Source organism: Xyrauchen texanus, chromosome 40, assembly GCF_025860055.1.
Source record: "Xyrauchen texanus isolate HMW12.3.18 chromosome 40, RBS_HiC_50CHRs, whole genome shotgun sequence".
Lineage (NCBI taxonomy): Eukaryota > Metazoa > Chordata > Actinopteri > Cypriniformes > Catostomidae > Xyrauchen > Xyrauchen texanus.
Window position 1 is genome coordinate 10,906,594 of NC_068315.1, and position 13,833 is coordinate 10,920,426.

General features: G+C 35.7%; 3 protein-coding genes across 4 annotated transcripts; 1 reads left to right on the forward strand and 2 right to left on the reverse strand.

Moving 5' to 3' along the window:
* Nucleotides 1-657: 657 nt before the first annotated feature.
* Nucleotides 658-4,846, forward strand: LOC127633589 (alpha/beta-tubulin-N-acetyltransferase 9-like). Of its 2 annotated transcripts, XM_052112803.1 has the most exons (8): nt 658-678; nt 766-812; nt 885-971; nt 1,750-1,859; nt 1,979-2,119; nt 2,200-2,259; nt 2,348-2,442; nt 3,502-4,846. In XM_052112803.1, exons 3-8 carry the CDS (start codon nt 895-897, stop codon nt 3,658-3,660), a joined length of 642 nt encoding a protein of 213 aa, XP_051968763.1. In that variant the 5' UTR covers nt 658-678; nt 766-812; nt 885-894; the 3' UTR covers nt 3,661-4,846. The 2 variants fall into 2 exon arrangements, with proteins under 2 accessions (XP_051968763.1, XP_051968762.1); XM_052112802.1 differs by having other exon boundaries at nt 659-812.
* Nucleotides 4,847-5,003: 157 nt separating this feature from the next.
* Nucleotides 5,004-8,687, reverse strand: lrrc59 (leucine rich repeat containing 59). Its single transcript, XM_052113099.1, has 8 exons — nt 8,568-8,687; nt 8,200-8,321; nt 7,597-7,656; nt 7,320-7,478; nt 6,824-6,928; nt 6,660-6,732; nt 6,363-6,554; nt 5,004-5,591 (listed from the first exon to the last, which is right to left on the reverse strand). Exons 2-8 carry the CDS (start codon nt 8,296-8,298, stop codon nt 5,335-5,337), a joined length of 945 nt encoding a protein of 314 aa, XP_051969059.1. The 5' UTR covers nt 8,299-8,321; nt 8,568-8,687; the 3' UTR covers nt 5,004-5,334.
* A 968-nt stretch (nt 8,688-9,655) lies between these two features.
* On the reverse strand, nt 9,656-12,845 carry LOC127633159 (5-hydroxytryptamine receptor 3A-like). The gene is made up of 8 exons (XM_052112041.1): nt 12,660-12,845; nt 12,242-12,351; nt 11,671-11,840; nt 11,241-11,401; nt 10,575-10,782; nt 10,239-10,412; nt 9,937-10,114; nt 9,656-9,671 (listed from the first exon to the last, which is right to left on the reverse strand). The coding sequence occupies exons 1-8, from the start codon at nt 12,843-12,845 to the stop codon at nt 9,656-9,658; spliced, it is 1,203 nt and encodes a 400-aa protein (XP_051968001.1).
* Nucleotides 12,846-13,833: the final 988 nt, after the last annotated feature.

Sequence of the window (13,833 nt, forward strand, 5' to 3'; positions counted from 1 at the left end):
TGTAATATTATCAAACTGAATGGAGTGTTTAAGAGTGAGACCAAATAATACCATAAATAAAACTTACTAGTAACTGTGCTGTTGTTTTCCCTCCAAAATTAAGTCACTTCCTGGAGGATGATGATTTAATAACTTATTCCCAAGAAAACATCAATTAAAGAGGAAAATATGATGAAGCACATGGAATTTTTCTTAATAAATCGGCAGGTTTTTATTATTATTATTATTATTATTATTATTATTATTATTATTATTATTATTATCCAAAAATTGTACAAGGTAATTTAGGGTAGAGTATTTTAAACTTTAGTAAAGTTTAATTATTAGTAAACTCCAAATACGCACCAGGAATTTGTACGATGTCCTATGTATATTAATACTGTACATTGAGCTCCATCTTGTGGTTACGTTGGATGGGTATTATAAAAACGAATACAGTTTGCATTTCTGAGTCAATAAAAATAATAATGAAAAGAAAATTAACAATTAACTATTAACTGTATTTACGTATGACATATTGCGGCAATACACTGTATGTCCAGCCAGTAAATCTAATTGAAGTCTTTCTTTTTAAGTTTGCGGGGAAGCGCCAATCTTGCGCCGTATCGTGACTCAGAACGTAAACGACACTAGCTTTTCGACACCTTGCTGACGCAGTATAAATGCGCCGCTGTTTATGTGAGTTGGGATTCATTGAAATTCGTTATATTTGTCATACATTGTGTTTATTGTATCATGCGTTGAAAATGTACGTAAATTAAACAGATGGACATTATTTGAGCACCCATTCTGCATCCAAGACCAAATCCGAGGTAGGACTGATAGAAAAGATAAACAACTGGTTTAGTGTGCCAAATCAAGTCATCCAACACTTTATTTTACAGGCTGCTTATTATGAGGATAAACGAAGATACATTACTGGAGGGACAGAAGGTTGTACTGGTGCCTTACAACGCAGATCATGTTCCCAGGTATTTATAAATGGATCCAGCATGTCATTTTTTTGTCTAACTAGCCGAACATTTTGCCCAATTTATTAAGACATGCTCCATCATTTTGCGTCACACATTTTAATGTGTTATGCATTAAAGTAAACAGAAAATCTCAGACAAAATTGAAATGATTAAACACTGCAACTGTTCTGAGTAGAAGAAAAAAGTAGATCGTTTTTATAATTGTAAAGCGTTTCACGCATCATGTATTTGAAATAAAATTTTGGAATGTGAACGTAGATTTGCTCAAAAATATTATAATTTAATATGGCTACATTGCTCTCTTCCGAATCTTGATTTTAAATTTTTTTACATAATTATTTAACTAAATATGAGGTCTTATCTCATTTAAAACCTAAATTGAGGTGGTGATGTTTTAGCTTTCTTACTTTTTTTTATTTTAAATAAAATATAACATGTAAATTAATTAATTAAGGTTTGAAAATAAATGTTTTTTGAAACCAACATCCTGTTTTTTTTCTCTTAGTTTTTTTTTTTTTAAGTAATTTGTTTCTTTCTTCAGTGTTTTATTATTATTATTATTATTTAATCTACTTATTTAGTTTTATGTATGATTTGTATTTTATCTTTAGTAAAAAAAAATCAGCAAAAAATATGTGGGGGAAAAAAAAGAAGTGATGGATGACAGGAAAATGTTCTGCATAGTAGAAGTAACACAGATGGCAATTATTTTTGATTGTAATTTACTTCTGTTTGTAGTTGTATTTCCCTTTTAACTCATTTTAAACATTTTCAGATATCATGAATGGATGTCCTCTCCTGATCTGCAGAAGCTGACTGCATCAGAGCCCTTGACACTGGAGCAAGAGTATGACATGCAGAGTAGCTGGAGAGAAGATGATGACAGTGAGCTTCCACTTTACATATGCACATGTTTCCTGTTAGTGTCCTGATTACATTCCTTCATGGTCTCTATTCCCCTGATCTGTTTCTGTGTTCATTCATCTGCGATCGCTCTCCCATAGAGTGCACCTTCATTATCTTGGATAAGCAGAAATGGGCAGATCCGAGTATACCAGAAGAACAATGCATGGTGGGAGATGTCAACATTTTCTTAACAGACCCCAGCGACCCTTCCCTGGCTGAGCTGGAGATCATGATCGCAGGTTATGGTTTATTAAGTGCTTTTGAACTAATTAAGATTTACTTTGGTCTGTCAGTAACCTCAAATCATAATTTCCTTTAGTTCCCTACTACAGAGGAAAAGGACTCGGCAAAGAAGTAACACGCATGATGATGTGCTATGGTAAGATGAAGCAGATGAGATATGGATCCATTATTCTAGTGACTATTCTTTATGTGAACAGTATTCTCATGGTCTCACTCCTCAACAGGAATCAGCAAACTTGGAATTCGAAAGTTTGAAGTCAAGATTGGGTTGGATAACAAAATCAGCATAGCTATGTTCAAGAAATTCCATTTCCGAGAGGTAAGGAGCATTACTTTACTCAGAAGAAAATATTATGTTAGATAACAGTACTTGCAAGGTAGCCCTGTATTGATATTCCTCAAAAATTTGGTTGTTGTATTGTTCACCCAAAAATGAAAATTCTGTCCTCATTTACTCACCACCATCCCATCCCAGATGTGTATGAATTTCTTACTTCTGCTGAACAGATAAGAGGATTTTTACAATCCATATAATGCAAGTAAATGGTGACCAGAACTTTGAAGCTCCAAAAGCACATGAAGTCAGCATAAAAATAATCCATATTAGTAATCCTTAGTAGTTCAGTGATTTAACCCATCTTCTCAAGTGATCCAAACGATTTAGGTAAGAAAATACCAAAATATAACTCCTTTTTCTCTATAAATCTTGAAGTCTGCAGTGTCATTGTTGATCATGATTTCAAGCTCAATTACACTTCTAGCACTCCGTGTATACATCAAGCATTAGGAAGTGTAATCAATTTGAAACCATGATTGTGCCTAGAGACTACATTGGCAAGAATATTTTTTTTTTGTCTGTTCTCACCCAAAATCGCTTCGGAAGACATGAATGAACCTTTGGAGTCATATGTATTACTTTTATGCTGCCTTTGTGTGCATTATGGAGCTTCAAAGTTTTGGTTACCATTCACTTGCATTGAGGACCTATAGAGCTGAGATATTCTTATTAAAATGTTTGTGTTCTGCAGAAGTAAGAAAGTCATATACATCTTGGATGGCATGAGGTTGAGAAAATTGAGAGAATTATAATGATTGAGAGAACTGTTCCTTTAAACTTATGCAATTAATTGAACCCGAACATAGTGTGAATTACACAGTGACATTCGGGGTGTCTCACTTTTTTATCGTCGTTTCCTGATGAAAAAAACCTTGACATTAGTTTATGTCCAAAGATCCTGACAAGTCTTTTAACAGTTTTAACATTGATTCTTCAGAAAGACAAAAATGTTTACTGTCATTTTGGCATAACATCTAAATCTTGTATACCGTAACGTGTGTGTGTGTGTGTGTGTGTGTGTGTGTGTGTGTGTGTCTACAGCTCTCCATCAGTGAAGTTTTTAGGGAGGTCACTCTTGGGGTCACTGTGAACGAAGCATTACAGAAAGTTGTGTTTGGAAACATGGATTTCATGCAGCAAAGAGAATATGGTAAAGCTCGGGACTTTAGACAGGCAACAATCCCACCAATATCTCTGTGAAATAATAGCCTTAATGAAATGTTCATTACAAAACCAATTAATCACTCCTTGTGTCACAAAAAGCTGAAGTACCTCCAGTAGGTGACATCTTTTAATGTTAATCACATTGTGTTGTGTGTAACAAAATATTTCTGAATTTTACTAATTCAGATTTAAATGTGAACTAAACTTTCAAAACTGTATCTTTATCATATTGTGATTTTAACATTTTAAGGCATGGAAATGAAGACTGGGCTGTAAAACAACCAATCCGGCCTTATCTTTCAATCTACATACTGCATGTTGTTTTGATGGATTAATTGACATAAAATTATATAGTCTTTTTTTGTTGTTGTTGCTTATCTTATTATTGTACTTATTTGTGTAAATGCACAAAATAATAAAACAGCTTGTCTTATGCTTATCTCTTAACTATTCATTTTATTTAAAGGAATAGTTCAACCAAAAATTTATATACCATGTATCATGCCATACCAGATGTGTGACTTTCTTCTGTTAAACGCACAAAGATGTTTAGAAGAATATCTCTGCCCTGTAGGTCATCACAATGCAAGTGAATGGGTACCAACATTTTGAAGCTTTAAAATGCATTTAAAGAAAGCATAAAAGTAATCTGTACAAATCCAGTGGTTAAATCCATGTCTTCAGAAGCAATCTTATAATTGTGGGTGAGTATCAGATCAATATTTAAGTATTTTGTTTACTATAATTTCTCCTCCCTGCCATGTAGGTGGTGATATACATTTAAGACAGCAAATTGCCAAATACTAAAGAAGAAAGTGAAAGTAGAGATTGATAGTAAAAAAGGACAATATTGATTTGTTTCTCACCAACACGTAACGTAGTTCTTCTGAAGATATGGATTACACCACTGGAGTCGTACTTTTATGCTGCCTTTATGTCCTTTTAGAGCTTAAAAATGTTGGCACCTATTCACGCTCATTGTGAGGACCTACAGAGCTGAGATATACTTCTAAAAATCTCAGTTTGTGTTCTGCAGAAGAAGATATACACATATGGGTTGGCTTGAGGGCAAGTAAATGAGGAATTTTCTGTTTTGGATGAACAAATCCTTTAAGTTCTGTTTCTGTTGTAGTAAAGTTATTGTATTTTCTTCCTTGGATCAAAAATACAATCATTATAATACTGTTTGTGGTTCATTTTTGACTAACAATAAAAAAAATATTACCAATAGGTTTTTTTCTTTTTTTTTTTTAAATAAGATTTCAGTGATATATTTGGTTTAAAAAGCTGATGATATAGAAAGCAGTCATTGCACAAACTCATTCAGTTTCCTGAAGGTTTGATTGAGATTTTATCACCGACAATAAACGTGAGAGCTTGTGAAAATATTTTATTTTTCAATGACGTCATACAGTGTCACATAAGACTCCAGAGGTCACAAATGTTATTACTCATTAACAGTTTAAGTCCTTTTTTCCTGTCCTGTTTTGGCAGTTTAAAAACATACAAGCAGGACTTTCATTCACAGGCTGGTCCATAGTTATTACATGGATTATTGTATTTGTTTTTTTTTAAAAGACACAACACAGGAAAAACAATTCCATAGGAATTTCTGCTGACCGGTCTGTGACTTGGTCCCCATGCGTCGCCTGCCAGCTCAGATCCTGGGCAGGATGGATCCTGATCAGATTTGTCATCTTGGACACAAACTTATGCTCTGAGATCAGACATTTTTTTAACGATTTGCTGCACGACATCCAGACCCTGAGCCCATCTCACAGTCTCCTCAAAGTGCACGTTAAGTGGAACACAGAACGCCTCCTTCCTTAGTTCAGTCAACTGACAAACTGCTAAGAAGCTTGACACTCCCACAATGACTAGGAGCAGGAGTTTTAGGAGGAGTGAGAAGAACAGGGAACACAAGGACCGCTTGGCTTTGGGTGCAGACTCTGATTTTGTCTTTTTAGCTGTAGGAAAGGAAGTGTAAAACTTAAAACATAAACACATGGATCACACAAATGACAACCTTGTAACACCAGGAATGGGAATTGCAAGTTAACGTGTGGGTATATCTTTAAATACACATCATATGAGAAACCAGTCAGTAAATACAACAGGTCTCACTTCAGTGATCCAATCGGTTTTGGGTGAGAAGAGACCAAAATAAAACTAATGGATTTATTCTGTTTTTTAGTAAAGTACATGACACAGTAACAGGTTTTGTTTTGTTGTTTTTTTTGTAGTTGGATTTGACCAAAAATAATGACTTACGGTTCAGTAAGTAAATGTGCCATTTTAAACCAATGTGTTAGTCTATGATTCATTTGTGAGTCCTTCTGAACGTTTCCGTTAAAATGGACTGGTTCAAGAATCATTCATTAGTAAATTAGAACAATAAATAGAAAAATGTGTTGTCTATTTATTTTTTCATTGTATTACATTATCTGTGACCGGTCTTACTCTTTCATCACACTTGATTCAGATGGAAACACAGATTATTTTAGTAGTCTTCTATCCGGATCAGTGGTTTCAAAAACCAATAATGGAACTACATGTCATGAAATTACGGAGTTCCTGTATTTTATTTAATTGAACTGTTTCTGAATACAAACCAGTTTTTGATACCCAACCTTATGAAACACAGATCAAAATACTTGAATGTTTTATGAACACAAAGTAAACAGTGAACAAAAAGTGCAAAGTAGTGGAATATTTCTTCAAGTAAGGTTTGAACATACCTTGATTTTGAGCTGCTTTCTTTTTCTTCTCTTCTTTCTTCTTTTTCTGTTGTTCCTGTACAGCAAGAGCAGCCATCTGTGCTTGATACTCTTGTCTCTTCTTCTCTTTCTCTTCCGCTTTTTTCTTCTTCTGTGCTTCCCTTTCTCTGGCCTCCTTTTCTCTCTGCTTGGCTTCTTTTTTCTTTTCTAGTTCTATAAGGGAAGAAAAATTACAGCAACAACACATAATAGCAATCAATGGGATTACAAAATCTGTTCTTATTCACATCTTTGCTTCAGATTGGTAGCCTGTCCTACCCCTCTCTTTTAAAAGTCGATGTTCTCGCTCCTTGTCGGCTTCCTCCTGCAGAACCTTCATGTGCTGGAGAACCTGATCACAGAAAAGTACACATATACAAATATATATATATATATATAAACATATTTATACTATAAGGAACTGATCTCTGGGACTCGCTTACTCTGGATGCACACTGTTTGCATTGCTTCTCGTCCAAGCAATCCCCTGCAACTTTGGCCAGGGTTGGCTCCAAGGGGTTATCCTTCAGATCCAGCCATTTCAGACTCTACAACAAACAAATTCATTCCATTACAATCTGCTGCTTTACTTCCATTACTTAAGTATAAATATTAAAGGGATAGTCACCCAAAAATGTACTCACCCCTCATGTTAATTCAAACCTGAATGACTTTCTGTCTTCTGTGGAATAGAAAAGGAGACGTTAGACAGAATGTTGGTCTCCATCACCATAGAGAGATGCAATTAATCTAAATGGTGACTGAAACTGACATTTTGCCTAACATCTCCTGTTGTATTTCACAAAAGATGGTCATATGGGTTAACAACATGCGAGCGAGTAGCTCAATGATTTTTTCTTTATTGGGTGAACTCTCCCTTTAAGGTTAAGATAAGTTAAGACATGGCATGTTCTACTAATGAGGATAATTATTACCCACCCTGAGCTGAGAGAAGCCAATGGGAAGCATTTTCAGTTTGTTGTTGTATAAATCCAGGTGCTGGAGATTACAGAGTTGTCCGATTTCTTCCGGTAAGCAGACTAGCTGGTTCTTGCTCAGGTCAATTTTGATAAGATGAGTCAAGCTGCAGAATTCCGGCTGGTGATGTAATAATGACAACAACAGAAAATAATGAAGCAAACAAATGCACAACAAATTCATTATAAACAGATAAACAGGCATTTAATATGTCTATTTATTTACAGTTGCTACTTACAGTCAGGGTTGTGAGGTTATTACAGGACAGATCCAAAACCATTGCCTTTGGAAGTGCAGCCTGGACAGAGATCAACTCTTTAGAATACACACCACAATAAAGTTTACAATAATGTTACAATTCCTGCATTAGGTTAGTTCATACATCCTAAACTAATAAATCAACAATATTATACAGCATTTGTTAATCTTGTTTGATTTACAAATGCACTATTGTTTATTATTAATTTATGCTAATTCATAATGTGTTAATGTTAAGGTATACAACATTTCATGTTAAAATGTATTACTAACATAATTCCTGTTTATGCATAAAAGTAAGTGTTTCCCAATGATCAATGTTTTCGTACACTTTGTGTATGCACAGGAGAAATTAAAACACTGGAGCTGAAGTGGAGGATTAAAGCTTTAGTCTAGATAGTGATAACACAATCCCAGATACCCTGTATGTTTTTGTAATTAATAAAGACAAGGTAACTAAGCAAGTAGGGCTGACTAATTTGGATCTGTGATTTTGGCTCTGTGATTAACAGTTTCCTTCACTGCTGCTTGGAAAAACAATGTAATAATGCTGAATTGAGCAAAACTGTATAGCCATACTTACCAGTTCCTTGACTGGCACATCTGTGAGGTTACTGAGACTCAGATCAAGCTCATTGCCATCTATTTTGTCTTTAAGGTTCTCAACTTTGCCTTTACTCATGTTGCTGTGTTGTTCCTCACAAGCTGTGTGAAAAGGACATATGAGAAAAGGATATATGTTTAGCGAACAGAAAAACAGAAGGATTTGAGCATGCAGACCAAGGCTCTAATGCACTAAGAAATTAGCATGAACGTAAGAAGTTTTGACAGCTACAGTAGATGGTTGGACTAGGTAAAATAGTTGTCCAAGGTAAGGCAAGTTTACTTTACCAATGAAAAATCGGCAACGTTTTAATATTATGACCAGTTGCATTAATTGAAAGCTGTTACCTTCTTACAGATGGTAAAGAACAGTCCGGTCTCACTGCAGTGTAGTAGTAGAGCCGAGCGCAGTGGGTTAAAACTGATTTCTCACTGCAATGGATGAAAATCCACGTCATTGCTCGCGCGTGACAGGAGGCGCAGCAAACTGACAGCGTGTCTCGCGCCTGGATGTCCGCCCGCGCCATCTAGCGTCTGGATGTCCGAGCTTGCCTTCGGAATGCTTACCCAAAAATGTAAATTCTCTCATGTTTACATACCCTCATGCCATCCCAGATGTGTATGACTTTCTTTCTTCTGCTGAACACAAATTAAGATTTTAAAACATTAAAATAGGTAGCATAGCCACTGGTGGGCCTGGGGTGGCGGTGCCACTCACTGGCATTCAAGCCCACACAGTCATTGTCTTATGCCCCTATTCCACCAAAAGCCACAAGCTTGCTGGCCTCCAGCTGCAAACTGCTAATGTAAGAGGCTGTTGGGCTAGATAATATCAGCATTTATATACCCAATGCGGCCCTGGAGATGTGCGGTTGACGGGCAGCTGGTGCAACCACTTTATTTTCCCTGTCTAATAAATAATTTGAAACAAATGCCATATCTAGCCTATTTGAATTGATTGCTCAGAATTTTATTCATTAGGCTATATATTTAAATAACTTACAACCTGTTCATTAAAACCAGATAGTTAACATTTAGATTAAAAAATATATAACATCTGGGTGAACTATCCCTTAAAACCAGCTACGTCTTGCTTAAACCAGCTACTATCAGCCCAGTGAGGTGGGTCCCCAGAAGCCTGCCCACCCACCACTTGCCCCCCACCCCTGTACCAGCCAACCAGCTTAGGCTGTTTTTGTGCTCTTTTTTCAGCAGGGTAACTATGATATTTCTAAAGAAATTATGGTCGTGATCAATTTTATAAGGGCTGTCAATTAAGTAATTAGTATTGTAATATTAGGAGCCGAAAACAAAGTGGATCTAAAAATGTGTTAAATGTTTTATTGTGTAAAGAGTTCTCATATGTTCTGTCTCATTTGATAGCCCCTTCATGGCATGAAGCGTGGTCATTTCATAAAGTGTACACACAGTACAGTTCACAAGGCAAGCATACTGTAAGACACAGGAGATAAGACTCAAAATAAATGCACCATTTTATCAACGTCACTGCATCATGTATATTAATAGTAAGCTTTGGGGAAAATTAATTTAAGGCAATTAAAATGTCATTTTAAACAGTAGCATTCAACTCAGTGATAGAGTCAGAAATCACTAATCTCTCCACTCTAGGAAAATTATGAAAAGGAAGATAGAAATAGAGCTGAGATAGAACACAAAAAAAACTCTGTTAATGCATTTGGCCAGTCCTTTCCAGTACTTCTGATGGTTATTGTCTTTCCATGCATAGAGAACCAGAGTCTGTTTGAGGGACTGAAGTTCTTCCAGGATAATCTGCAATAGGTGCACATCGTTCATTTTTTCTTTGTATATTTCCTTCAACACCAGAGACTCAAAGGGAGCCTCCAATTCAGAAATACAGTCAGCTTTCCTTTTATCTGAAAGAAAACATTCGTCAATGACTAAGTCAAAACATGTTTCTTTATCTCAGTACTTGACATCATAGAGGAGGATATAAACAATTTTGTTGTTTCATGCACTGTAAAAATGTGTGTAATTTACCTGTCTCAAAATTGGGGGTGTCAGTTCCCCCAAGTCGTAATGTATTGAGAATTTCAGGTCTCTGAATAGGTTCCTTACCGTCTTGTTCAGAGTTCAGATTTATTAAGTGTATCACCAAAATTGTCTCCAGAAGGCTCAATAACATGAAAGAAAAGATGACAATGACATACATTGCTGTAAAGAAAAAAGGGAGAGTTTACATTAAACAATCAGGATAATCTAAACTTGGAGTTAATACCTCTGATATCCTGTATGAATTAAACCTTTGAAAAAATTATGTGAAAAGGCTTATCTGTTATAAGGAGCACAGAACTGAACGTTTAAAAGAACTCTTACCTATCAGAGGACATTTGTGAGACTTGGATGGCAGGATATCATTTAGGAGGAGTAGAAGAACAGAGATACCTAATAGTACAGTTACTTTGAAGCATAGTTTTTCCCCTCTGTCAGGTATTAAGAAAGAAGCTAGGTCCACAATGAGAAAAAATAATATAGGAAGCTGAAAGTTGATGACATGCATCAAGGGCATCCTTCTGATGGAGATCTTGAGAGAAAAGGAAGAGACGAAAAGGAATCTAAACTCAAAGAATTACATATTTTAGTTCATCTCTCAACATGGTACAAGAATGATGGTCTTTTTTAAAGGTATATTTCACCCAAAATGTATAATTCTGTCATCTTTTGATTAACCTCATGTTGTTCCAAACCGTATGTCTTCCTGTCTTCTGTAGAATGCAAAAGGAGATGTTTCGCAGAATAATAGCCTCATTTACCATTCACTTTTATTGCATCTTTTCCCATACAATGAAAGTGAATGGTGACTGAGGCTAACATTCTGTCAAACATCTTCCTTTGCATTCCACAGAAGAACGAAAAGGTTTGGAGCAACATAAGGGTGAGTGAATGATGACAGGATTGTCCTTTTTGGAAGAACTATCCCTTTTAAGATAAATTGTCAGAATGCAGAAGCATTATAACGTAAACTGTATGGCGAGTTAATACCGTGTACTTAATTATTTCAAATGTTCGGCCATTAAAATTCTCTCTCTGGTGTGAGACTGAAATGTTTAAGAACTCCCACTCTCCTTGTGTCATTAGGTACTCTCGAGCTGTCTGTGTCACCTTTGACGCATTTGAGGCAGGAACCAGCTTTATTTCTTCATCTGTTTAGAATAAAGTAAAGCAGTTAATTGAAATAAAGGAAAGTACAGTGTAATTAAAACATTTAAAGCTTAAAGGGAATTATTGATTATGGAAAGGAACAATATTATGATACAAATAATATTAAAGATTCATTTGAATCTAAACACAATAAAGCTGACAATCGGAGACATTGGGGCAAATAGCCTTTGTTTAGTAAGAGTGATTGCTTCTCTGTATGGTTTTATGGAATATTTACTTTGCACTTGAATTCACTTGTGTGGTTACTCACCTGAGTGATTAATAGAAGAAACTGTGAAGTGGCAAGTTTGGGTATCAAAAGGAAATTTGTGTATATTCATTGTGCAGGTGCTGACAATTTTATGGTCATCTTCCATTATCACCTTTCCATCATGAGAAATTGACAAGTATGGGCTCAGTGGTCCATCTTCCTTCTCTGCACTAAACAAAGTGTGGGTCATGTCAATTGTTTTTTCAACCACTTTTCAAAGTACAGAATGCATCAAAGCAGCTTTACAAAAGCAAGTCGACAGCGGCAAGGAAAAAGCCTCAATATGATTTCCAACATAGCAGCTAAAATTAGTTTTATGTCAAAGCAAATTTGCCCAGATATATCATACATTTTGAAGACTAGCAACATGCAGTGGGCATGCCAAATCATGCAAATGATTAATATCAGGGTAATCCTGAATTACCAAACAAGGTATTGTTTTACAGAATGTTGGCAATGAGGTCAATTGATTTTCACTAGATGCTTTAGGGCAACTGCTACCTCTTTAACTTCAACTAAAATATAATGTTTGTATTATGTAACAAAATGTATATCATTAATATATACTCACGTCTCAAGTACAAAGAGATCTGGTTTCCAAAGCATCTCTTTTGGTAAAATCACTTCGTTAATACCACAAAAATCCTGAGGATTCCAAGAGATTCGCTCGTTGTTCCAGATCTTACCAATCAAATAAAAAATGAATACACTTAGACCAAAAGTTAGAGCTTTTGTCAGAGCTAAATTTAACCAGTTATTATATAGCTTGTTCTATGTACACAGTGCAATCTAGGAAGCAGATTTGTTGAGCCATCCTTTTCAACACTTACCACAGACATCCATAAAAGAGGTACAAAGATTTGTGACTTTTCAATCTGAAAAAAAGGGTATTTTAAGGCAAGGCTAGTTTATTTAGCACATATACAGTATATTTATATATTTAAAATCCTTGATTTTTACTTTTGTATGTTGTTTGCAGTCATACTCACCACCGAGAGGATACCATAGAGATAAATATCGATGTACAGGATGGTGGGATGCATCCAATCCAGTGCAGGACGACAGGTTGTGAATTTCTCATTGTCTCTGGTAAGATTTAAGTAGTCTAGAACGTCTTGCTTACTGCATACTCGTTTGGGGAGAACTCCTTCTGCATGAGCATTCACAAAGGTCATTGTAAATAATTGTATTCTAAATAACTGATGTACCTGTAAATGTCCCAATAACTGTTCAATTCAATTGCAAGCTAGCAAGTTATCTTAAAGTGATAGTTCACCCCAAAAATGAATATTCTGTCATGATTTATGCACCCTTCATGTAGTTCTAAACCCATGTGACTTTCCTTCTTCTGTGTAACACAAAAGGAGACGTTAGGGAGTGTTCAGTCTCAGTCAACATTCACTTCCATTGTATGAAAAAACTAAAATCAATGAAAGTAAATGTTGGCTGAGGCTGTCAGTCCACAACACTCTGCCTTTTTTGGGTTCCATGAAAGAAAGAATGTCATACAGGTTTGAACCCACATGAGGGTGTGTAAATGATAACAGCATTTTCAATTGTATGTAAATTATCACTTTCATAACATCCTACCATTGTGAGAAAAAGAATGGAAGCGTTACTCACCTTTTAGAAACAGAAGACAGAAGACACAAAAAGTGAGGGAATTCATATCTGAATCTCAGAGTCAAACCGTCTGGCATCACCTCTGGTTAGCAGAACATTGACAACTGGCCCCACTTTTGGTACACCCTGTGTTTATGTAATAGTGCAAGATGAGAACACTTATGGATGGAAGATTGACAAAAATATGGAAGAACATAATTCCCTTGAGCCAGTAAAGCTTTGTCATATGTAATGAATGCCATTTTTCTTCACAAATGTGACATTAACTCCCGTTATTGTCTTTTATGTTGGTGGAGGTAATCATAGATTGGGTTTGTGCTGAGTGGTTGATGGACAGGCGCCATGATTCTGGGAGTTGAAATTGTTGATCACAGAGGAATAACAAGTACTATCAGTTGCTTTTAGTTTGTCTGCAAATTAAATACAATTGCATTATGTGAGTAGCTCATTTATTTGAAAAGATAAGGGATTTTAAATGTTCCTCCTATTCAGGTTGGGAGACATGGCACTAACAATGCCAAGGTCATGGGTATGATTCCC

What these genes read in the sequence shown, in the direction of transcription:
- lrrc59 (XM_052113099.1), bottom strand. Translation starts at nt 8,298, where the DNA reads ATGAGTAAAGGCAAAGTTGAGAACCTTAAAGACAAAATAGATGGCAAT. An exon ending in ATGTGCCAGTCAAGGAACTG is followed by an intron (nt 7,657 to 8,199) that starts GTAAGTATGGCT and finishes ATCTCTGTCCAG; the next exon opens with GCTGCACTTCCAAAGGCAAT. An exon ending in ATAACCTCACAACCCTGACT is followed by an intron (nt 7,479 to 7,596) that starts GTAAGTAGCAAC and finishes TTACATCACCAG; the next exon opens with CCGGAATTCTGCAGCTTGAC.
- LOC127633159 (XM_052112041.1), bottom strand. Translation starts at nt 12,845, where the DNA reads ATGACCTTTGTGAATGCTCATGCAGAAGGAGTTCTCCCCAAACGAGTA. An exon ending in TCTATGGTATCCTCTCGGTG is followed by an intron (nt 12,352 to 12,659) that starts GTGAGTATGACT and finishes TTGATTGGTAAG; the next exon opens with ATCTGGAACAACGAGCGAAT. An exon ending in TTCTTCTATTAATCACTCAG is followed by an intron (nt 11,402 to 11,670) that starts GTGAGTAACCAC and finishes TATTCTAAACAG; the next exon opens with ATGAAGAAATAAAGCTGGTT.
- LOC127633589 (XM_052112803.1), top strand. Translation starts at nt 895, where the DNA reads ATGAGGATAAACGAAGATACATTACTGGAGGGACAGAAGGTTGTACTG. An exon ending in AACGCAGATCATGTTCCCAG is followed by an intron (nt 972 to 1,749) that starts GTATTTATAAAT and finishes AAACATTTTCAG; the next exon opens with ATATCATGAATGGATGTCCT. An exon ending in CTGGAGAGAAGATGATGACA is followed by an intron (nt 1,860 to 1,978) that starts GTGAGCTTCCAC and finishes GCTCTCCCATAG; the next exon opens with AGTGCACCTTCATTATCTTG.